This window comes from Canis lupus, chromosome 4, assembly GCF_011100685.1.
Source record: "Canis lupus familiaris isolate Mischka breed German Shepherd chromosome 4, alternate assembly UU_Cfam_GSD_1.0, whole genome shotgun sequence".
NCBI lineage: Eukaryota > Metazoa > Chordata > Mammalia > Carnivora > Canidae > Canis > Canis lupus.
Window position 1 is genome coordinate 75127787 of NC_049225.1, and position 26219 is coordinate 75154005.

The following is a 26219-nucleotide window of genomic DNA, read 5'->3' on the forward strand; positions in this document are numbered from 1 at the left end:
ACACATAAGGAATTCCTTACTTTGTGGTGCTCACCCAATCATCATTTACCGATTGATAGAAAATTCAACAATTATCCTTTATGAGAGGACTGGGAATTCGTATAACCAGGGAGGCTATGGCCCAGAGCAGTCTGCCAGTCCCATGTATTTCTTTAAAGACTTATCTTCATCTTAAAAATTTGTGCAAATCTACTTTATATTAGATCCATGGTTGGTTTTAATGGTTTACATCCTAAAAGATGCCATCCTATGCCTGAGAAGCATCACCCCCAACTGACATCATATTAGAAAACATGGAAGAGATAAATATTGAATCACACAATTTCTTCCAGGCGGGTATATATGTATGCGAAGGACACAGCATTGGAACTTAGGTGAATTAAAGTTTTTATTATTTTTACAACATCATCTAATTCTGGTCTTTTACTTTAATCAAATCTGAAAATTTTTATTTTTCAATTGCATTAAATTTATAAAAAATATTCTCCCACATTACATTATAGCATTCCTCATGTTTTATTTCCAGTGATCCAGTGTTTATATAACAAATAAAATCATTTTAATGTCTCTTTTAATGACCTCCTTCAAATACACATTGTCTAAAACCTGTCTAGGTCACAAAATAGGTTGATCCTGCACCTATGCAGACACTGCTCAACTAGTCCAAATTCAGTATAAATTGATGTTTTCTAGAGTATAAAATTAACATTATGGAAACATTTTTCTTCTTTTCCCACTGAGCCGATCTGGGTCAGGTTCTTCATTAAAATTCTTCTTCTGCCTGTTTGCTACGGGACTGTTTGAGCTGCTGCAGCCGCTCGATGGTTTCCAAAATTGTGCGCTCTCCATGTACCTTATTATCTCTTGTACGGATATTAACGGTGCCACTGGCTTTCTCTTTTTCACCAATAACTAAAACAAAAGACACAAAGCTTTGTTAGGTGGAAGGATTTTATTGAACATTCGAACAGAAATGATCCTAGGACCTAAAAGCCACCATTATAGCTTTTGATTCACTGAAATGTTCAAATGAGCTATCAAGCCATGAAAAGACACATAGAAATCTTACTTAAATGCACATTACTAGTCAAAAGAAGCTAATCGAGAAAGGTTACATACTGTAGGATTCCAACTATAGGACACTGCGAAAAAGGCAAAACTCTGGAGACAGTTAAAAAAAAATTCAGTTGCCTGTGGTTAAGAGCAAGTGTTTTCCATGGTGCAGCATAGAGGATTTGGGGGCAGTGAAATAATTCTGTCCAAAACCATATGGTGGACACATGTCATTATATATTTGTCCAAACTCACAATGTACAAAACCCAACAGTGAACACTGATGTAATCTGTGGACTCTGTAAGGATATGTATACCCATTCGCTGCAGGATGCTGGTAGTGGAAGAGGCTGTGTCGATTTTGGGCAAGAGGTATACAAGGTAACTGTCCTTTCTCCTCAGTTGTGCTACAAACTTAAAGTACTCTAAAAAAAAATCTATTTAAGAAAAAAATAAAATAAAATGCTCAGGTGACTATGTATAGTTGGGTGACCTATTTAAAAATCTTTTCATTTAAAAGAATATATCCCTTTACAATGCTTCAAACCACAGTACTTACTTAATCCAGCCGTCTTAATAAAAACTTACAATATAAAGGAATAGGAGATAAAAGGAAAGAAGTTTTATTTTGTTTTTTTTTTTTTGTTTTAAGGAAAGAAGATTTTTAAACAAGCCTTTAGATTATTCTTTTTCACACCAAAATTTCCCTTTGATATAACAAATGAACAAACTTATTATTTAAGAATCTGGATTAGAGGAACTAAACTGATAACCACAATTTTCTTAAGGTTAAGTCTTAATATTTCAGTGTTTTCATAAGGTTTGGCAGGTTTTCTTTGTTAAGTTTCCTTTCTTACCTAGGATGAAGTTATATTGTGCTAACTGGGCATTTCTGATCTTCTTATTTAACGTGCAGCCCGGATCCAGATCAATGTCCACCATGAATTTAGCATCATGGAATTGTTGCCGTACCTATTTAAACAGATACAGAATTCTTCAGATCTAAGATAAGAACTATATTTTGATCTTAAGTTATTTAACATGTGATTTGGGTAGTCATGCAAATATTTTTAAAAGAATGCTATTAGATATACTGAACATACATTAACTTGGGACTTCATTTTCAAAAATTAAAATGATATGTATTTTGCTCTTGAAGTAAATGTTTCAGAAAATCCTTAAAAATCAGAATTCAGGTAATCAGCTACATTTAATCACCTCTTTACAAAAGAAAATAAATCCTTCTGCAAACATATCTTAAGTTCCCTAAATAGTTGCCAAGGAAACTGCTTATCAGTCTCCATATTAATACATAATGATGGCTGTCCAGCTGAATACAGAATGTAATGTTTCTGATCTCTCAAATAGGCAGCAAATTGGTAACAAGAATTTAGCCATTGCTGTCATTTGTGTATGCAACATTTTTAAATAAAATGTTGATAGCACCAAAAATAGGCCAAAAGCATCTTAATAGCTTTTTATGTTTCTAGAGAATGAAATATAAACTGCCGCATAAAATTATCTTTTAGGGACACCTGGGTGGCTCAGCGGTTAAGAGTCTGACTTCCGCTCAGGTCGTGATCCTGGAGTCCCGGGATTGAGTTTCACATCAGGCTCACTGCATGGAGCCTGCTTCTCCCTCTGCCTGTGTCTCTGCCTCTCTATCTCTCTGTGTCTCTCATGAATAAATAAAATCTTTAAAAAATAAAATAAAATATCTTTTAACACTAATTATTTAATAACTTTTTAAATATTTTATTTATTTAATAACTATGTGATCTAAAAGAACTCTGTAAGAAAAACAAAATAGAACTCTACAATAGTAATTTAAGTAAAAGAAAATAATCATGTTTAAGAAATACTAAAAGAGAATTTTTTTCTTTCTGAACAGATACTTTTTGATTAAATGAAAGCTTTTTTTTTTTTAATAGAGAGCATGCAAGCAGAGGTGGGAGGGTTTTAGGGGGAGAGGGAGACAGAGAATCTTAAACAGATGCAGGGCTCGATCTCATAAACCTGAGATCACAACATGAATCAAAATCAAGAGTCAGATGCTTAACCTACTGAGTCACCCTGGCAGCCTACAAAGAAATCCTCTTAAATCAAAGAGCCAGATAAAATTGAGATTTCTTGAAATAAACTTCCAGGAATCTAAAGTTTGGCAATCTACATTAGAGATTATTCCATGTCTTTTTTTCTCCCCTCAAAGATACCAGTTCCACTTTACCATCTATGTTTTTGTATATTAAATAGCAAACAATGTTTTCAATATTTTTCCTTTTCAAAAAAACACTAAATTTTATTAATTGTAAGTTAAATTAAACTAGATTAAAATTTTCATCTACCTGACAACCAATTACCACTAATAGAACAAAAAGGTTTGAATAAACCATTTTTATTTCACTAATAGGTTGTTTCGTCGAAGTGATCATTAACCAATTCTACTGGGATTTTTAACTATGCAAATTTCAGAAGGGTTCTTACACAGTTTATTAAGAGTACCAAGATAAGACTGCACTTTCACCTATAACCTATTATAAAGAATAAAGCACTAGTGTTTTAGTTTCTTAACATGGGCCCTTACATGCACGTGAGTCACACTACTCTGGAACTGAGGAAGTGGAATGATAATCACAGGCTATTTAGCACCTCTGGTTTCCGGTCATTCAGTATCAGTAAGTGCTCCCCGACCGGTGTCCACGCAAGATAACCAAAATCCCCATCCCTGTGTAATTCCAAATGCCACCCTGCCATTGATGGAATGAGGGCAAGTCAGTACTGTCTCCAGTTGAGAAATAAGTTATTTAATTACAGACTTTTCTCCTACCATGTGAGCTTTCATAATGCAAAAAAGATAAAGAACAATTAACTATAGAACATAACTGATTTTCATCATCGATAACCAAAACTACTGTGTGCAATTGCAGAAATATAGTATGTCTGAATGGTTTGCTTTTCAGTTGATCTAATGTCCATGAATTTTTTAAGACAGTTAAGACCTTACTGCAATTTATTCTGATGATCTAGAACCATCATGGTTTTAGTGTTACAATATTGTTCCCTGGTATTTAGATTTGTGTTTTAACTAGCCAGTTTATTACTTTTAGCTTGCAATTATGAAACAATGCTTAATTGTAGCACAACTTTTAATGATCTGAAATTCCTTAGTAGGGAATTGTCCCTACAACAGAACAGATTGTTGGTCTAGTCTATAAGGTGTAAAGTATATGAATAGCTATTTACGTATCTGTTAGTAGCTTTTTGATGGGTAGGGCAAAATATGCATATGGCATTCCATAAACCTAAAAAAAAATTTGTAAATAATTGAAGAAATTTACATTACAAATATGAAGCAAAATTACTCTTCCAAAGAGCTGCTTAAATTGCATTATGCATCTGAAATTACATATCATACTGGGGCATTCACACAATTTCTTCATACTAAACACTAAAATATACAAGAGTATATAAAACACCATCCAAATTATGTCTTCTGATCATGTAACAGAAGAGTCTGAAAGAGGTAATGTGATCTATTCAGAAATAGTAACATTTCTCTATACCAGGGGCAGCTTGATCTACCAAGGATACGTATAGCTTAGGAGATTTGAAAAGCTGAGTGATTCTAAATTGAAAGAAAAGTTGTTTTTAAGGATTACCTTTTGGGCATATTCATCACACGTTGGTCCCACTGGAACTACCATTACCTGGCGAGGAGACAGCCAGAAGGGCCTTTCAAAGAAATATCATTATCAGTATATTTTCCTGAAATATGTAAGGGCCACTTTAAAAAACTCCCCTCACCCCCCAATATCCAGGAAAGACTAAAGGGAGCAGATTCTGGAGCAGAAAGGGAACCTTAACTCAGGAAAACTAAGGTTTGATTTGCTAGGCAGATGGCAAAGCACACTGAGGGCAGGGATGATGCCCTGCATGTCAACATATCAGGAAACAGAACCCCATGCACCAGCTGCCAGAGGGGTTAACAAAGAACTACATTTAGTGATTCACTGTTTAACATTATCTTACTAATTATTCTTCATGGCGGACATGGACCAGACCATGCCTTCAGGTATTCAAGATCCATTTTGCAGGATTCAACAAACTGTAATTGATGATAACTAGTGACAGTATTGGATAAAAATGAGTGTTCTCACATCTTTTTTTTTTTTTTCTTTCCTCAAAGGTAGACTGCCACCTGCAGCGCCTCATTTGATTATGTCTGGAGTCTTGCAAGCCTGACTGCCCTGTGTTCTCCTGTTTTCACTTATTAAAAACTGATCATTTGTAATTCCACCTTTGGAGTATTTCATGTGTCAAATCCTCTCTTTGATGCAGATATTAGACTAGTGTTTCTCTTCCTTGCTCCTCTATTTTGAATTGTTTTATTACATTGTACCTGAACTGGCTTTAAACCACCTATCACAGGTTTGACATAGCAATCTGCTGAGGATCGCCCTATTCTCTAGATACCATGTATAAAATGTTTTCCCTATTTGATCTGAAACAGAACTGAAGAGAGATTCTCCAGTTCATTTCTCTGACAAGTATGACAAACTCCCCTTAATGTCCAAACTAACCAAATTACAAATAAAACTGAAATTACTACAATACGAAGATAAAACAGATTTACATTTTTACAAAACTTTTGCATCAATACAATTAATACGGCAGACTCTACAAAACAGGTGTTTTATCACCTTGTGTGGCTTTCAGTTGCCTTTACAAATTGTGGGCCCAGACAAAACAGCTTAAAAATAAAATGGAACTTATGTGCTCATCCCCTGCCAACAAAAGCATAATCTTGTAGTAACAAGACAAAAAATGTTGATCAGTTTGGATTCTGTACTTCCAATTAAAAATGTAACTGGCTTCCAAAGGATGTCAAAATACCCACTGATTATAATCAGCAATACTCAACAAGGTAAGCCCAAAGCCTACTTTTGTTCACTCAGACAAAAACATCAAAACCACATTAATCCCACAACAACAAATGTGCTTCTTTGTGTTAACTCCTAATTAGAAAGTATTATATAACATTCAAACAAATGGAGTTCTGAAATAAAAATAATTACTAATAATTATTCTTAAAGCAAAAATTTCGGTTTCAGTTAGGATTCCTTAGTGAACACTTGCCATTAACTAGAAGTGACCAATCAGATCATCTCCTTTTCTACCACAAAACTAAACTGAACAGCAGACATTTCTTCAAGTCAATTTACATTGTCCAGACAAAAACAATGACAAAAATTACCATTTGCCGCCATAGTTTTCAGTGAGGATAGCAATCATTCTTTCCACTGACCCCAAGATGGCTCTATGAACAATCACTGGCCTTTTCTTATCATCACCATCATGGCTACATAGAAAAAAAATGTTTTAATGTGGATATGTGTACATATATATATACACACACACACATATATATCCCTTTATATTCCTCTAAAAACAAAATACCCAGAGCAGACAGCAGAAACTCACCTTACAAAAGTAAGATTAAATCTGATGGGCAACTGAAAATCCAACTGGATTGTTGCACACTGGTGGAACCGACCAATTGCGTCTTTAATCTGTATGTCAATCTAAGAAGTAAAGACTGAGTTATTTTTAAGATGCTGCCTAGATTAAAGCTAACTCAGTGTTATAACAGGACAGGCTTGTTTGCTTGCTTTCTAATTTAAAGTAGGTCTTCTTCACCCCAACATAAAAATCATGTTATTCAAATACACTTTATACTGACCTTTGGGCCATAAAAAGCTCCATCTCCAGGATTTAACTCCCACTTCTCACCAAATTCATTCAGACTGTTTTCAAGTTGCTAAGGATAAAGCAAAATGATTTTTATTTTCGTCATCTGCAACTTCTGTTCCAGCCTAAGACTAAAAAAACACTGTGATTAGTTTTATGAGTCCCTAGTCTCTGCATTAGAATTCTGTCCACCTAAACACAGTCACACACAAATCCCTTTTTCTGAGACATAACGGATATACAGCACTGTGTAAGTTTAAAAAGTACAGCGCGATGGTCTGATTTACATTTACTTAGACTCATCGAACATCCATCATCTCAGACAGACACAATAAAAAGAAAAGAGAGGGCAGCCCGGGTGGCTCAATGGTTTAGCACCTGCCTTGGCCCAGGGCGTGATCCTGGAGACCCAGGATCGAGTCCCACGTCAGGCTCCCTGCACAGAGCCTGCTTCTTTCTCGGCCTGTGTCTTTGCCTCTGTCTCTCTCTCTCTCTCTCATATAAATAAATAAAATATTTTTTAAAAAATAAAAATAAAAAATAAAAAAAAGAAAAAGAAAAAAGAGAAAAAAAACATGTTCTTCCTGTGATGAGAACCCCCAGGATTTGCTCTCTGATGAACCTTCCTGTGTATACACAGCAGTGTTCGCTACAGTCATCTCGATGTCTAGTATCTGTTCTCATGATTGGAAGTTTTTATCTTTGGACCATCTTTCTCCAATTCTACCCTTTTATAAGTTACAGCTAGAAGACCGAAGTTATTTAGCATAACTTAACATAAAATCATACATAAACTAACTTGCTCAAACTCAGGAGCCATTTCCATTTTCTTTGCTTTTAGCCATTTAAAGAGGCTTGTGTTTCTTGGAACAAGTTAATTTCAGTCCAATAGTATTCAAGCATGCTGAAAAACACCACTTACTTTCTCAGCTTGATTCCATACTTCAATATCTCCAAGGTATTTTTCTGGTCGAGTAGATAGGTTCAGTTTAAAAGAAAATCCAAATATGCTATATACTGTACGTAGAAAATCCAAACAACCTTTTATTTCATCTTCAATCTTTATATTAAAAAAAAGAAAAAAGACAACAGTAACTTTCCTGGACTTTCTTCACAATTATTTCAAAATATTTTATCCCAGAGTCTCATAATACCTGCTCTATGGCACAGAATATGTGAGCATCATCCTGTTGGAATCTTCGTACCCGCGTGAGTCCCGTGAGTGCTCCCGACAACTCATTCCTATGAAGTACCCCAAAATCGGCTATCCGCAGAGGCAACTCTCGCCAGGATCTTGGCCGATGATCAAACATAAGGCTGAAGAAGAAAATGAAAACCCATGGATATTTAATTTCCAAGAATAAAACTGCTTTTCTACTTTATGAAAGGCTATACATATAAACAACATTTCTCAAATTCTGGACTTCATGTAAGCACTTGCAGAAATAAATAAATTATAATACAACAATACACAACCAAGAGAGAATAAAAACGGATTCCCATGGGTCTGGAGTCAAATCCTTGTGCTCAATACTTCCATTAATTTGAAGGCTGCTTTCAGTGCTCATATAAAAAAAAAAAAAAATCTTAGTTCCATACTAATCATTTAATATACTGGAAACCAAAGACTGTGCTTTCTTGTCACTCCTAAAACTGCTTCAGTTCTGTCAGTCTGAAGATGCTTCAGCAACTTTAGAGAATCTGGGAAAACTAAGAACAAACCTAGTTGGTTCCCTGACTTACAACCCAGCTCCCTCAGGGAGACTCCTCTCACCCCTCACCGTCAAGGCCCCACTGCTAGGAGCTGTACAGACCGAGCCAGTGGTGGCCACAGCTCCCTAGTCTTCTCCTGAAGCCTCTCTTCATCTAACTTTCAAGGATAGAAAGTGGAACAGCTGCAAAGTGAGGAAAATCTCCCAAGGAAGTCAATTCATTAGCAGTAAGTTTTAAAAGAACGTTTAAGGAAAAAAAAAAACATCTAGAGAACTGCTATGTCCGCATTCAGTCTCCCTGCTTTATATTCCGCCCATTTGCTATTACCCCACTACCATTCTTGAATGTCTACATATCTGAGGATCTAAGTGGGCATGAAAGATGTTATGGTAGTACAATAACATTACATTTAAATATTCTTCTGATTCCATAATTTGTTTTAAATAGAAATTCTTTCAAAGGAGGGAGAGCAACGCAGGACAAATTGCAGCATGGGAAACTTTGATAGAAACTCAAAGCCGCTGAATACCAGTGTCCTGGGCAATTCATGGGTTTCAGAGCAAACAACTCCTTCTCCACCTCAAAGGAGAACATGTTCTCGCTATAGTGTTGCCAGTGGCCCGAGGTCATCCAGAGTCGGCTATTGTAGATGTTTGGGGTGACCACCTCCTGGAATCCTCGTTTCCTATACTCACTCTGTGAGAAAACAAACATAACAGGTAGGAAATAGAAGTTCATACTTCTGGTGGGAATAAAATTTAAAGAGCAATTTTATACTATGTAGTGAAGTTTTCAAGGTGGACATATGCTATAATCTAGAAATTCCACTTGGAGGTATACACCAAAGAAACTCCTGCACCTATACATAAGGAGGCCTATCAAAACAATGCTACTCTAGTACAATTAGTAATATAAGAAAATTAGAAAGTACATCAGTGTCTATCAATAAAGGAATCGGCATAGTATGGTAGTTACAGAATAGAATTAAGTAACAAGTGAAAATAAACAGGATTTTAAAAATATTATGATTTTTGCATTAGGCAGACTGATACAAAATGAGACTTCATGTATGTAAATCTGAACTACACAAACACAAATTTAGGGCACATATGTATGAGGTAGATATAAAATAACATGAATCTATGCCAACTTCAAAGAAGAGTTTCTGCTAGGAAAAAGAGGGAAATGGATCAAAAGGGGTTCTAAAAGGGAACTTTTTTCTTTACAAGTATTACTTCAATAAAAAAAAAAATGTGAAGCAGGGATGCTGGGTGGCTAAGTGGCTGGGTGTCTGCCTTAAGCTCAGGGTGTGATCTCGGGTCTGGGATTGAGTCCCGCAGCAGGCTTCCTGTGAGGAGCCTGCTTCTCCCTCTGCCTGTGTCTCTGCCCCTCTCTCTCTGTGTCCCTCATGAATAAATAAATAAAATCTTTAAAAAAAATCTGAAGCAAATATAGCCCAACATACATGTATGGTAAATCAGGTGGGGAGTATGCAGGTGGTGGCGGTATTATTCTTTACAAACCTGAGCCTAAAAGACTTCATATAAAGAATTTAAAAAGCAATGTAAAGACTAACTTGTTTTTTTTGAGGAAAATACAAAGAGTGTACAGAGCTCCCATGTAAAGGGTTGCAGGTCCCACTTCAAGGTCACTAGCTTCTCTATTATGTACCCATGTATAAGGACAAAATCATGTATTAAGAGGAAGGATTTTTTTTTAAAGTAGGATCCATGCCCAGCATGGGCCCAATGTAGGGTTCAAACATGACCCTGTTATCAAGACCTGAGCTAAGATCAAGAGTCCAGATGCTTAACTGACTGCGCCACCCAAGTGCCCCAGGGGGAAGGAATTTTTTAAACATTTTATGAAAATTCTCATTTGCATTTTTATTCTCTTAAATGTTTCCTCTCAAATACAAGATTAACTTTCCTTTTGGCGGAACTTATTTAATATAATCAACTTCTATCTTAAATTTACAAAAGAAAATAATGAATATGGTTTACCCTGATGAATTCAATAAGGGTATTATAAATGTATGCTCCCTTCGGCAGGAAAAAGCAACTTCCAGGGCTGAGTTCGTGAAAGAAATATAGTTCTTGGTCCTAAGTAAAAGAAAAGCAAAAGAATGTTTATATATGCATGTAGTATCAACATAAACTTCAGTGTTCCTGCGTTCAGAATACTACTGTAATAGCTCATATTTTAATATGTCATTCCTGAATCAAAGAAAATACTGTCAACATTTCTGGTGTACAATTCAATAGCATAGAATTGCAGTGGATTTACAACTCTGCACAAGTATGTTCTCTGACTGTTACATTCCTGAATCCAATCAAGTTTACCCAAGAATGACCTGGAGCAGCGGTCTTAGTTCTTTTCAACTATCCACAGTAGGAGCTGTCATAGTAGATTTAATTCCTCAAAGATCTGAGATATGAGTATTATTTTTTTCTTTTTTTAAAGTAGGAGCAGCAGAGACCAGAAAAATAACAATGATAATGGAAGAGAAGATGTAGATGAAATTGCCTGACTTTGGGTCTTGGCAAAAAGCATGCCCTTACTTTCTTGCCTACCACTACCCCACAAAAGCCCAGAATCCTCACGGAGGGGCCCCACCAACTGTTGATGCTTCCTTACCACTGGAATTTATCTCAAGCCATCAAGAGACAAGAATAGTTGATGGCACAGAGTAAACTCAATTTTAGAAAGGTATATTTTTATAAAACCTAACTTCCAGCTTAGAAAACAGAGGGGTGGGGATCCCTGGGTGGCTCAGCGGTTTAGCACCTGCCTTTGGCCTGGGGCGCGATCCTGGGGTACAGGGATCGAGTCCCGCGTCAGGCTCCCAGCATGGAGCCTGCTTCTCTCTCTGCCTGTGTCTCTGCTTCTCTCTCTCTCTCTATGTCTATCATGAATAAATAAATAAGATCTTAAAAAAAAAAAAAAAAAAAAGAAAACACTGAAGGGTAGCGAGATAAAGAAACTGACACCATAGTATCCATTGGTGACTTGCAATGTCATCTGGGGCAATAAATAGATTAATTTTAGGGGAAATCAGTTTCTACATCTTTAAAATAAATCAGTGAGACCAGGAAATTTCCAAAATAACTCCCAGCCCTATAAAACACTACTATGCTTCTTTTATAGAAAACTAGGTAATCAGTATTTGTTCTTAATATAAGTAGTTAAAAGGAGTACTAGTGTGGTACCAAGCACATCCTAGAAAGATAATGTGGACAGTAAACAGTAAGACAGCAGTAAGCTAATCAGTAAGTGATTTATGGTTATATAGCATACAGCACAATAACTACTGGAAAGTTACCTCATCTTTTTAAAAGGAAATCCTAGTACTTAATACAACTAAGATGCAAATGAACATAAAATTCAGCCTAGAAACATTATTATTCTTTAAACATACTCTCCCAATTTTCCTATGATCTCGGTTTTTAGCTTCCTCTTGGAATTTCTCCCATTCTTTCAACATTTTAGGATCTGGGAATGAAATGCCATAAATTCTCTGAAGAGTCTCCATATCTGCTTTGCCTTCCCAGTATGTGGAAGAATTCTGAAAACAAAGATTAACCATGAAACAATATTCAAATTTGTTAATAACTCACTTATTTTGAATTAGATGTTATTTCTTATAGTGGCCTCTGAGTCAAATTCATAGTAGTCCTTATGATAAGAAAAATGGTATGTAAGTGCACACTTACTATACATCTCACAGTTGCTCTGAGGCTGGGCTAGAGTACAAAGCTGGCCATTTAATTCCCTCAAAAATACCTACCAAACCACAACTCCACAAACAGGGATGCAAGGGTATCTCCCACAAGATTAAGTGGAAAATAAACCAACAAAAATATCTTGAAATTACTCAATTTATTCTTTTACTTTAAAGTGCATTTGAATGTTCAGTCATAAAAATCCAGCAAAACCCAGCAGGACTAGTTTGGTTAAAAAGCATAAATAAAGTAATTATTACTTTAGACAAACAAAGGGCAAAAGCACATACTAATCGTAAGTTTCAAAAAGCTCTTAGAACCATGACTGTGTAATTTTTGTGAATCCCCTAAAGTTCCATCACCATGAGCCACTTCATGGGCTCTGGTGATGAATGGTAAGTCAAGTCACTGCTTCTGATTTTCAGCTAAAAAAGACTAGGGCCAGGAAGCAGTCAATCCATCTTTACACTTGCAACAGAAAAATAGGCAGAAAGAGAAACTAAGAGGAAGTTTAAACATATACCTATACTAGATATATACATTCATATAGTTTTTAAAGTTACATTGCTTACTTTGTGTATTTTCAAAGTCTTAATTTTGCCAGTGTGTCTGACATGAGGACCCCGACAGAGATCTATCAAGGGGCCACACCTAGAGATAAAATGAAAGCAATTTTAACAAAGACTTAAAACGACATATACAGCAGCTATTTACATTTAATGAGATTTGACATGCTCACCTATAGACTGTGGTAGTTGGAGTATTCACTTTTTCATTCAGTATCCGGCATTTGAACTTATTGTACTAAAAATATGAAAAATTATTTTTAAAAAACCTTCCTTTAACTTCTATCTTTAAATATTAAAGCTAAAATGACTCAAAATATATCTTATCGAAACATTGTAGGAAAATAAATATGTCAATACCTCATGTTTCAAAAACAGTTACATTTTTCTAAAGAAAAGAACAGGCTTCAAATTAATTCACTAAAACCCCTGACAACTTCAAGTAACATTACAGAGTGATACTGAAGTGGAGACCATTAACTTAACTTACCTTAAACATTTCTAGTAAGGTTTCTTTCTTTACTTCCAGTCTTTCAAAAGTCTGTTTTTCCTTAATGATTTTTTTACATAAAGCTTCCAAAGAAGAAAAATCATTACTGGACACACCCCTGAAGGAAAAGGAAGTAAAATTAATCTCCATCTACTCTATTCTACTCCCATAGTAGCTTGGAGGACTATTTCTTTAAAAAAAAAATGAAAAGTTTTAATAAAGAAATAGTCCCTTGAATCATATGTTCAAATTTTATTTTTTTATTTTTTATTTTTAAAGATTTTATTTATTCATGAGAGATACAGAGAGAGAGAGAGGCAGAAACACAGGCAGAGGGAGAAACAGGTTCCATGCAGGGAGCCCAATGAAGGACTCGATCCCGGGACTTCAGGTTCATGCCCTGTCTGGGCTGAAGGGCATGATCAGACGCTCAACCGCTGAGCCAAGGGTCCCATATATTCAAATTTTAAACTAGATATTATTATTATTTTCATATTTTATATTTTCAGTGACTTCTATTTTGGTCATTATAGACACTGGTGAACCATCCCTCCACCTCTATGATTGGCTTCATTTTACTTCCTGACATTATCTTAGGGCTCTACCTCCATCAATCTACAACAGAGCTCTCATAAGTTACCAGCACTTCATAAGTTACTACAACACTTCAACTTTTGATAGTGGAAATACTTGGTGACTATTAAGCAATAAATTTGATATTCTTTCCTTATTGAGAACTCTTTAAAAATAATGGACTCTTAATAATTCACAATTTATTTTCCTTTATTCAGTTATATAACTCACCCTTCTTCAAGGTACATGTCATAATAGAATCCATTTTCTATTGGTGGACCATAACACAAACATCCACCATAGACTCTTTCCATAGCTTCACCCATTATGTGAGCACTTGAATGCCAATATACCTGAAAAAAATGGGATGGTCTCAGCATATATGCTATAAATTAATATGGCTATCTTGAAAAAGATATATAAAATTTACTATAAATAAGCCCAAGACATGAAAAGTCTAAATTTATAAATATATAAACTTCAGTGTGATTCTATGCAGAGCCAAAATAATTTAAGTTTTAACCACTAAGTTGTTTATGTACTTTAGAGATCATCTGGTTTGTTTCCAAACTAATTAAATTCAAATAAGCATCATTAATTAAAGGGGATAGATTCTGTACCCTAAAAACAACTGCCACTCACAATGTAACTTAGTGACTGTAATGAGCTAGAATCTTTTGAGACAACGTGTCTATATATCCCACATCCCATGTGCTCTGCTGTGGCCACTACGGAGCCATGGAACATTACTTAAGAATTACATTCTCTTTTTCCTTATCAGCCTCAAACTAAGTTGCTGTAACTTGTCCCACAATTCATTTATAAAACATAAGAACAAACATATGGACACTGAAATCTAATGGCAGTACAGCTGACCCTTGAACAATGCAGGGATTACTGATGCTGACCTTCTGTGCAGTCAAAAATCTTAGTGTAACTTAATGATTCTCTAAAGACCCAACTACTAATAGCCTACTGTTGACCAGAAGCCTTATTGATAACATAGTCAATTGACATACGTTTTGTATACTATATACTGTATTCTTACAATAAAGTAGGCTAGAAAAAAAAATTAAGAAAATCATATGGGGGAAAAAATGGAAAAAAAAGAAAATCATATGAGAAATATATCTACTTTATAAAAAATAGTTATAGATATTTATTCATAGAAAAAAATCCATATACTTGTAGACTTGCACAGTTCAAACCCATATCATTCAGGGGTCATCTATACTTGGTTTTTAAGGTGGTCAGATGAGTCAGAATATATCCAAAGTTATATTCTTAAAATCTGTAAGGTATTAAACGGATTTTTAAAGTTTTCATTAAAACTTAAGGAATGTAGAATACATTTGAAAACCAGTGATACACATAGTAAACTACGATAATAAAACAAAAGATTTTATTTCTCTTTATACGGTATACTTTCATGGAGAAATTAGAAGAAAACCTTGACATCAAATGCAGGCTGACTTTCATAGTGTTTTCAGCAGATTTGTATTTTAAGATGAGGGAAATAGGGAAATTAATTTTCTAATAAGGAGAGTAGTTTAAAGAAATGTTCCATTTTATTTGTAAAATCTACAGATCTTGCTTAAGTATTGACTGACAGGGTAGAGAATCAATGTTTACTTGCTTTACCAATTTTTAATAAAAGTTTAATAAAAATCCCAGAAATTTTTTATCTCTGAAATATCCAGTAATGAAAATAAATTTAGTCAAGTTCACTTCTTAAATACACAAGGCAAGCTCTCTTATGCTGCTCCCTAAAATGAAAAATGAAATGACAATGAGACACCAATAAACTCTATACCCACTAACAGTGGGAGCAGGAACAAACTGAAAACGTGAACCTTTATCTTGAAATTCAGGGACTACTGAATAAAAACTTACGGCTTGAGCTTCCTCATCCTCAAATTTGAGAAGCTCCAAGGTACAATCTTCCTCCAGAGGACGGTCTAGGTCCCAAACAACTTGATTCACTTTAGCAATAACCGTGTTGTCAGCTAGGCCTTGACTTAAAAAATATACACACAAGCATATATTTAAACAAAAGAATGTAAAAGAGAATCTTCTATAGTACAACACTTAATCTGAGAACAAGAATAGGAAAATAAACACTATATTTATTCTATCTCAATACTACATATATTACATATATATATATATATATATATATATATATATATATATTATAGGTTTCTGAAATAAAAATGGAAAAACCAACAAACCCCCAGTATGCACCAAGTAGAGGATCCCAAAAATCCAGAATACTATTATTTCACATTTAATGCCTTATTTAAGCAGACACAATTGTGATAAACAATTTTCAGCGGTTTGATTAATCTTTTCATTTCTCCAAAAAACATTTTCCACAAAGCCAAGCTATGTAGACTCCAAAAAAGAAAAAGAAGGGGCACTGAGTGACTCCTTTGCCCTTCCTCCTACTTGAAATCTGTAATGGATCTTTTCTCTGAGGTAATAAATTCTGTAAATGACCAAAATGGTATGATTTATAACAAGCATATAGGTAAAACAAAGGATTATTCAATAAAGCTTGTTTATAATATGGATTTTAAAAGTCATCTACACACACAGCACAGAGTATACAGTATGAACTATCACCAAATGATTAAGACCACACTACCAGACCACACCAAGTGTAAGAGCCACAGGAATTCTGAGGACTGCAAAGCAAGCAAAGTCAGATTAGTCTGGTCAGGCTTTGAGGATAAAGTAATGAGGGGCTGAAGGATCAGAAGACCTGGAAAGGGAGAAAAGGAGAGGAGATGGCACTGCAGACGGGGGAGATGGGAGTTAAGAAAAGTTCTGGAAGCTGTGTAGCTAGAGAACTGAGTAAGATTAATTAGATTACAGGTCTAAATGTGTAGCTAGAGAAGTGACAGTCTATAATAGCCTACCCACTCAACCAAAGCGGACAACACTCTACACTATGAAGGGAAAGTTTACAGTCTTTATACTAAATAAATCTACCACCAGAAGGTTTCAGCTAACTAAACATGCAGTGTTGGGTGGTTCCCTTCTTACTCAGTGTAAGTACAACCAAGTATATACAATCTCCCCTACTTGAGGATCAGGACAGAACTATCAGAAGACAAACCATAAATTCTTATCTCATTTTTAAATTCACTGAACTTCCCACAGATTACATCCATTGTTTTCTTTCCTTCTGAAAGTCATATAAAGCCAATACAATGAAAAAAAATACACATTTCTATTTGGCAGGGAGAAATATATTTTATCATATTGGTGTAAAGTTTTCAAAAATTAAAGAATTGACCAAAAGGTGACTAATGTCCTCTATATTCTTTGGGAAGAAAACAGCTTTTACCTCAGGGTCCAAAATGGTGCCTTAAGACACTAAAAGCAGAGTTCCTTTGAAAATGTAGATATTACTGTATTATCTACAGAATGTGCAGATATACAGACCACATTAGATCACTTGAATTTTCTAAAGAAGGGATAAAGTAATCTAAACTTTCAGATTTAAGACAAAACCTCAAAGAAAAACCTTTTGAAGCAAATGGAGCACGCCTTCTTTTTTCTTCCCTTTTATAGTCACAACTCATCATCCAAACCTTTCAACAGTTTGTTACTCATGCTATAATTCTTTACCCAACAGCAAGAACTTATTATGGGACTTTTGTAAAAATGTCATAAGCAACCCCACTTGGAGATCAATGCCTTATGCAAAATTTTGCAGTTTTCAAAAAAAATATTTTCTAATTGGTTATTTAATAAATTATAATGTAATCTGGAGGACAATACTGAAGAATGTAGAAAAGAAGTTCTGAACTAAGAGGAGCCTGAATTTCAATACCAATACAGCTACAATCTCAGCGTGTAACAATGGAAGGATATCTTAATCAAAATACCCTTCAAAGTTACCTCTAAAATGAAAGGCTGAACTTCTATTTAGAGGTCTATCCAGTTATTTATAACCTCACAAGGAAAAATGCTTGATATTACAATTTTCTTCTTACTTCCTTTAAAGTAAGGTGGGAGTACTTTAGGTAGAAAATATGCTCAAATTAACTGAAACATTTTATTTTCCTTGTAAAAATACTAACCAGTGTCATGCACAATAAAGATTCACGGCTCATAAGCCAACTGCTTCTACACTCACCAGCTGCAGAGTGGGCTTACTGCTAATCAGCCAGGTTGGTTCCCAAACCTTTTTATGTACTTGTTCTTTAGGTCTTATGTTCAACAACATGAAACTGATGATAATCAACCACTTTTGACAATCACATGGTGATTGCAGGTGGTTCAATTCAACATAGAATGAAATAATGAAAAATGAATAGAAATAATTACATATAGATATGTATATATAAATATGGTGAAGGATATAATGAATATATCTATTTTTACATATTTTAAGTTGAAATATTTAAGACAGAAGTTGGCAACTTTTTTCTGTAAGGGGCTTAATATTTCAGACTGGGTCACAAATGATCCCTGTCACACCTTAGTTTTCTTATTTTTTTCAAATCATTTAAGAGCCATGCTTAGTCTTGGGCTATACAAAACTAGGCTATGACCCACAGTTTGCCAACATCTGGTATTAGATATGTGTATCAATTTATGCTTTCCCATCTTTATCATTTCCTATAAACAACTATTGATTCCAATCATATCAGATGACTCTACCTCAAAATATGCATCTAATTCTCAGTTATTTCTTCCCAACCCAATACAAGTTTTAAGATCAGACATGGTCATTCTTTGGATTTATAAAAATAGTACATTATTTTCATGTGTCATATATTAGCTTTTTATTCCCATGTGATATTTCTACCTTCATTTTTAACATCAAAATAGCCAAGTAAAAATAGGTAAAACACATGGTCTACTTGGTTTTGCGGTATTTATGATCAAAATAGAAGAGCTAATAATATAAGATCCTTTGTAAGATTAAGACCACAGTGGACTAAGAAATTAATTTTGAATCTTGAGTATAAGCTCCACATCATTTTGATTCTCTTAAATCCCAAATAATATAAACATTAAAAACACAAACAGTAACATAAAAATATCATGAAGATAAAACTTGACAATACCAAAAAAGTTTAGTTACAAACAGAAGGTCAAGACAGGTATAGCTTATACCTTATTCCACAAGCAATCTGATATGGTGTAGTTTTCCAGGATTCTGCATTGACCTGTTTACCATCAGGCAGAGTGACTTTAATTGGTTTACTGTCTTTTTCTGCCCTTTCTGCCAGAATAGAATCGTGTTCTGCTTTTAGTTTATTATACATCTCAAGACGTGTGTTAATATATTCAGGCCAAGGATTCAACTGCAAGACAACAAATGAAGAAATAAATGATCAGTAAATACTTGTTTTCTTTTAGAAAAAGTAAAGAAATAATAAAAACAGACAATACAAAAATTATGATTACTAATTCAACATGGTAAATGGATTGCCCAAATCATTGAGCACTGGCTTAATCCTGTCTTAAACTAAGGTTACAAAAGGAATTAAATGTGGTCTTCTTACAATTTTTACTGTAATACTTTTTTTAAAAATAGAAAAATAAAAAAAATAGAAAGATATAAGTAACAATAGACATGTGGGCTATTAATATCTTAAATGGACAACTATTATTACCATTTGCTATTTGCATTAAGGTGATTTTTTTCCTTTTACAATGTTCTCTGAAGGTCTTTTCTAACTAAATGACACATAACTATGAACAATACTAGAAATAAAATGGCTTTTACATTTTGTTTCAATTTTTTTTTTTAAAGATTGTAAAAGACAGACAGAGGGAGAGAGAGAGAGAGAGAGAGGCAGAGACACGCAGAGGAAGAAGCAGGCTCCATGCAGGAAGTCCAATATGGGACTTGATCCTGGGACTCTAGGACCACACCTTAGGCAAAACGCAGAGGCTCAACCACTGAACCCCCCAGGCATCCCACCATTTTGTTTCAATCTTGTTCAAGGGATGATCAATTGATGCAGCTAGTTAGACTACACATCCACTTAAAATTCTTAACCAACTATCAACTTATTTGACTTAAGGGCTTCCATTCAAGGCAAGTGCTTGTCAAATTCAGAGAATAATTCCCGCACGTTGCCCTTAGAAAGGAGGTAAGAGAAGTAGATAAGCGATGGGAGCAGAGAGAGGGAGGAAAGGTCTTGGACATCTCGTTGCAAATTTTCCAGACAGATCATTTAAGACATATAAAACCATGTTTTGTACTTAAAATACTCTATGCAGAAGGGTACTTTTTTTTTTTTAAAGGGTACTTTAATTGCACCTTTTCTTTCCTCTTTGCAGGCTAATTTTGAAGCTGTGACAGAATAACATGTACCACTGTATCCAAAAGCATGAAAAACATGAGGAAATGTGCATTTTTCTATTTACCTGCAAATTTTAAAATTCACAATCAACAATGTCCCCCGTAATTACAGTGGACTATAATGGACAAAACCTAAGAGAAATGGTTAGGTAGGGCTCTAAGCAACACTTAGTAGTTCTTGATCACCTACAAACTGACCCTTCCTTCAGTAAATGACAGCACTACACATTTAGCAACACAGCATTAACAGGAGCAGCTCTGTAAAGCCAGTTTACTGTGCTACAGTACACTTCTACAGAGTCTGCTCCTTTGTGCTTCCCTATCCTGGTAGTCTTCTAAGGAGTCTCTAATAAAATGCAATGACTAAAGCAAAAACTGAAGCCTGGTTCACAGCAGTTCAACTTCAAAAAATAAAGTGGGAAGACAAGTTTAACTGCCTCCTAAAGCAGACTACCCAGAAACCAGGTTGATTCTGGGCTGACTTTTGAAATGCCAGCTCCTCTTAGTGTGAGCTGGGGGGAACTGTAAGCATTTCTTTACAACTGAGAGGCCTCAGATCTCGCTCAAAACCAAACGCTAGTAGCAAGTCCTCATGGAAACACTGAGACAGGTCAAAGAATTGGGCCTTCTTTAGTTTCTGGTGCATTCAATGTAAACTTAAACATCAAGTCTCTACCACCTAATATCTCCCTGAATCAAATGATCGGACAGCTGGCATCTAATCTTGCAACTAATTACCAATCCCTTCCTTCCAACACTTTTTCTCTGATTTTCGTATCTAACTCCAGATTATTTTGCAATCATACTTCAATGTTGTTTTCCTTTTCTAATAATAAATAGCTGCAGATCTTTTTTTCCCCCTAAGACTTTCCTAATTCTTCTCCCTGAATGTTCCACCTTGTACCATGTAAACCATTACAATCTTACGCAGAGTAAGTCTGAGACAGTTCGTGCCACCTGTCAATCTTTGGTAACAGGGCTCTAAAACATTCACCTCTGCTCGACCTCCATCTCCAGATCCTTCCTTGTTCTTCTTCTTGCCTCCTTCCTTTCGCTTTTCCTCCCCAGCACCAACCTACATAAGCAAAGGAGAAATAAGATTTTATATTTTACTCTAATTAGACACTCCTTCATGCTGCACCCAGGAAAGTTCTGAGGATATTATTTTAGCATGTATTTCAAAAAAGGGGGGTAAATCTGATTTTGAAAGGCTAAAAATTTTCACCGATGCAATAAAGACAAATCTTAAAAAATAAGACAGGAGTTTCTTGATAATGTTCCAGTCCTTGAATTTCATTTGTTAGACCTTAGGAAAGAAGCAAACATAAGACCCAACCCCTACAGTGTGCAGATTTAATTTCTCCAGGGAAACTGAGGCATACATATGTGAGAAGCTCCCAGAGGAAGAAAGAACACAGCTGCAGCACTATGATTAGATGTCAAATAAGTTAGGACAACTGACTTTAAAAGATGACAATTTCAACAGGCTGGATTTTGAGAATGGAGAAGTAAACTGTTAAAAAGTATTGAGAATGAGAAAAAAATGAGAGAGAATGATAAAACCAGGCTGACTAAAACAGACTGAAATCATGTCAGTTAAGACTAACCAGGGCTCAGACAACCAAGCATCTAAGGCTATGGGGTTACCATAAGGAATGTAGACTTTACTTATTAGTACATGAAGCCATAGAAAGTTTTAAAGTACTAAGTCCTGTGCAAAAAGGCAACCAGTATAGTTGGCCTATACTGGTGGTTGTCAACCGGAAGAAATTCTGCCCCGTAGCGGGTACCTGGCAATATCAGCTAACATTGATTGTCACAACTGGGGAGTACAGCAACTGGCATATAGTGGGTAGAGATGGGGGAGGTTATTAAACATCCCACAGTGCACAGGTCAGCCTCCCCAAACAAAGAATTATCCAGTCCACAAGGTCAAGAAACCCTGAAATGCATTATGGGACACTGTGAAGATATCTTTGCAGAAATTAATTCCTTACTTCCCTGCTCTGACAGATTCATCCTAAAGCAAACTGCACTACAAAAGTTTTACAACTTACAAAGCTTCCCCACAATCAATCACATCTGGTTCTCGACAGCCCTGTGAGATTGACATTATTATCATTTCCATCTTACACACACAATTAAACTGGAAAAACCTAGATAATTTTTCTAGGTTTACACATTAAGTCACGGGAATGATACCCATCCAGGTGCTGACAGTGGTACGCTCTAAGGAGGGAAGTTATCATCAGCAGTGAAGGAGTTTTGAGGGAAGAACTGGGAACAAGGGGGGGACTTTATTATAGTCTCCTATATGTTTGTGGTCTTTGATTTCTTTCAGTTTTATTGAGATCTTTTCCTACAGAATACAATTCACCCGTATCAAGTATATAATTCAATGGTTTTTAATGTATTCATTAAGCCATCACCAAGGTCAATCTTAGAACACTTTCATCACCTCAACAGGAAACACTGTACCCATTAGCAGTGGCTCCATTTTCCCTTTTCCCTAGGACCTGGAAATCAGTAACCTACTTTGTTTCTACGTATTTGCCTATTCTGGGCACTTCATTTAAAGAGAGGCATGCAGTTTGGGTCTTTTGTGACTGGTTTCTTTCACTCAGCATGATTTCAAGATCATTCATGTTACATACATTAGTACTTCACTATTTTTTATTGCCAAATAATATTCCATTATTTATTTACCCATATAACCGTTGGGCATTTTGAAATGTAACACTTATATTAATTTTTAAAATAAACTAAATTAAAAATATATGACTTCTAATTTCAAGCTGAACTAAAACTTCTCCCACTCCGGGATTCTGGATTTCATAAACTTTTCAGGTTCACTTATAGCCAATAGATAAATAATGAACATAACTAAAGCCTATACTAAACAATAAAGTTATAGGGTTACAAGATCCTCTATATGCCAATGCTCTACTATAAAAATAATGTAACTAGTCAATTATCCCTGGTAAGAGGAAGGATAAAATTGCAGGTGTATGCAGGTTTATTTATTTTTTTTGTGCACGTTTAACTGGAAAAAGAATGATACTTGTTTTTCTGATTATATATTTTTGGTTTTGGTCATATATGAGTATTTGCCAAACCAACAGGTATAGAGGAAAAGGGAGAAAATTAACAGAAAGATTTTGTGTTCTAAATACTTTTTTTTTTACAAATGAGAATACAGGCCCAAAGGTAATATATTTTGCTTATTTGTATACAGCTAGTAAGGAGTAGAGCCACAACATTAAAACAGGTTTCTCTAGAACCCTGAGGTCCATTCCGTCTTTACTACAACAATTAGGAAAACGTTGGGCGACTGTTCTCTATTTCCAATTAAAACAGAACAAAAATGTGAGTTTATGCATTATGCATTTACGTAAAAGCGCCCTAAAATTTCAATCCAAAAGTTAGAACACAGTTGGGATTGGGAAGGGAAGCTACAGAATTATCTTCCTCGCGATATTTAGGAGTTGAAGGGAAAGTACCGCAAGTACCTACAGTGTAGTTTAATTAAATTCAACCCCAGAGACTGGCACAGCTGTGAGAGGTATGTCCTGGAAGTCATGTAGTTTGATGGAGTTATCTGTCCCGGATTCATTTCCACGCAGGTGACAAGACGCAGGACAGCACTGGAGCTATGAGTACTGGTTACAGAAAATTGGGTTTGAGCAAGCTACTTGCTCTTTGCCTATTTCTTCATCTGTATAATGAGGACAATAACAGAACCTAGTTCAATTGTAAGGACTGAAAAAGTTGAATTAATGCATGTAATGCATAATATGAGGTACTGTATAATTACTGTTACAGAAAGGAGAAATTATGTATTTATTTGATAGCTTTACATCACCTCCAGTTAAGAATGGCATAACATATTTGTGGACATGGAAAATTGTTGAATACAGACTATTAAGCAAAAAAAAAAAAAAAGTAAACAAGTTACAAAACAATAAAGATATCATTTTTAAGTGAAAAAATATAAACGGGGAAAACTATGCCCTTAAATTTGATTTATACAGTTTACAATGTGCACATTTGCATTTTCCCCCACTCTATTCCTGACTTAGAGGACATCTTCATTTTACTGATGAGAAAATTGTAGCTTCTATGTGACTTATCCTTTCAGAGAGTTAGGGCTGAGGCTCTTTAGCCTAAGACATCGCCACTTCTCACTTGGACTGCTGCAACAGCCTCCTCTGCTTGTGGCCTCACCTCTTTCCAACACACCTTCCATCCCATGCCAGAATGATCCTTATTTATTTTTTTTAAAGATTTTATTTATTTATTCATGAGAGACAGAGGCAGAGGGAGAAGCAGGCTCCATGCAGGAACCTGATGTGGGACTCGATCCCTGGACCTGGGATCACATCCTGACCCGAAGGCAGATGCTTGACCGCTGAGCCACCCAGGTGTCCCCAGAATCTTTAAAACTACAATCCACATCGAACATTTCCCTGCTTAAAAACTTTCACCTGTAGAATACAATTTCAAGTATCTCAAGTCCTTCTGAGAGCTGTAGCTCCCCGTTCGGGCTCATCCCTTGCAAGCAACCTCACAGGCACTTCTGGGTGTGCCTTTTCACGGCCCTTGCTACCTTTACCTGGGGAGCACTGCCCTGCCTGGTTTACCTGGTGAACTTAGACTCCTATAATTTCCAAATGAACTCAAACGAGCCCTTCCCAAGCAGAGTTCGGCGCTCCCTCTTTTCAGTAATCCGAGCCGATCACGCTGCACAATGACTGTTTTCCTGCCTCATACACCAGGGCTGTGAAGCCCTCTATGTCAGCCACTAGGTCCTTTTCACCTTCCCAGCTTCATCTTCCAGCAGAATGAATACATGATGTTTGTTGATCATAATTTTTTTTTTTAAGTCATCCTGGTGGGTGTGACAGTGACCTGGGGGTTGTTCCTAAGGGATGGAGGACACCAAAGGGAAAGCTCAAAGATGCAACGATCAGCATGTGTGAATGTGATAAGGCACAACTACAGCACCAGGAAGGGAAGTGTGTAATCTCTCTAAGGTTTGTCACCTGGGGTCACCCGGCCGCCACCGCTTATTATAAACCACCCAAACGTGGGTAAGTTGGGTCAGATCTCAAGGACTCGGTTTTCCCTTCCTTAAACTGAAGCCCTTTATCCATCCCTACAGGGCTTTAGGATTAAATGAGGTCTTGCAATGTTCTTCTCGCCTAAGGTGGAATCAAAAACATTACGCTGGGAATCCCGAGTCCTAGATTCCAATTCTGTCTCGGCTTCTAATTAGGCGTCCGGCTGCAAGCTAGTCTGTCACTCAGGGTCTCAGTTTCTTCATCTGCAAAAAGGGGATGGACCTAGACACGGACCTGCAAGGTCCTGCCCCACTTTATAAATGGACGATCGTTCCCCCCAAAGAGGCTCTGACTCGCCCAGGAGCTCCACGGTCCCCCTGGGGTCCCCCTGGAGTCCCCCTGGGGTCCCTCGGCCCCCCACGCCCGGGCCGCTTCCTCCTTCCCGCCTAGCCGGGCACCACGGACACGGAGCAGAGCCCCAGCGGGCCTCCGGGCTCCTCTCAGTTCGCTCACCGGCTTCTCCTCGACCCCCATCTCCCCTGCAGGGCTCCTGTCCTTCTCCTGGGACATCAACACACCACGAACGGGAACACGGAACCCCGAAGCGACGCCCTGGACGAGAGGAGAGCCGAGGCCGCTCAGAGCCAAGCGGAGGCTCCGGGAACACTGCGCTTGCGCCACGTGGCCCGGAAGGGACCCGCTGATGCAATCGGAAGGCGCCCAAACCCCGCCTCCCGATCCAGGGGCAGCCAATCGACAACGGGGGAAGGCGGGTCCTTCCGCCTGTAAACCAATGGAAAACCATGTTGCGTGACAGTCCTTTAGGAAACCGGAGCGGAGGTCTGGGAAAGGGATCTGCGGGCGCTGAAGTCCCTGCGGAGGCCGGCTTTAACCCGTCCCTGAGCCTAGAAGTCCTCAATGCGCGTGCGCCTTCGTCCACGCCGTGAGTCAGGGACCTTTGCA

At 36.6% G+C, this 26219-nt stretch overlaps 1 protein-coding gene across 1 annotated transcript; it reads right to left on the reverse strand.

The window, feature by feature from the left end:
* Positions 1 to 370: 370 nt before the first annotated feature.
* Positions 371 to 25949, reverse strand: TARS1 (threonyl-tRNA synthetase 1). Its single transcript, XM_038535394.1, has 19 exons — positions 25770 to 25949; positions 21191 to 21271; positions 18999 to 19189; positions 15759 to 15882; positions 14097 to 14218; positions 13293 to 13410; positions 12976 to 13040; positions 12809 to 12887; positions 11933 to 12079; positions 10518 to 10616; positions 9044 to 9210; positions 7956 to 8118; positions 7724 to 7861; positions 6794 to 6871; positions 6535 to 6635; positions 6308 to 6412; positions 4713 to 4785; positions 1911 to 2025; positions 371 to 912 (listed from the first exon to the last, which is right to left on the reverse strand). The coding sequence occupies exons 1-19, from the start codon at positions 25824 to 25826 to the stop codon at positions 764 to 766; spliced, it is 2172 nt and encodes a 723-aa protein (XP_038391322.1). The 5' UTR covers positions 25827 to 25949; the 3' UTR covers positions 371 to 763.
* Positions 25950 to 26219: the final 270 nt, after the last annotated feature.

Excerpts from the sequence above, each read along its gene's own strand:
- TARS1 (XM_038535394.1), bottom strand. The coding sequence starts at position 25,826 with ATGTCCCAGGAGAAGGACAGGAGCCCTGCAGGGGAGATGGGGGTCGAG. Across the intron at positions 19,190-21,190 it reads GAGATGGAGGTCGAGCAGAG|TTGAATCCTTGGCCTGAATA; the intron begins GTGAATGTTTTA and ends GTTGTCTTGCAG. Across the intron at positions 14,219-15,758 it reads AGGATGAGGAAGCTCAAGCC|GTATATTGGCATTCAAGTGC; the intron begins GTAAGTTTTTAT and ends CATTTTTTTCAG.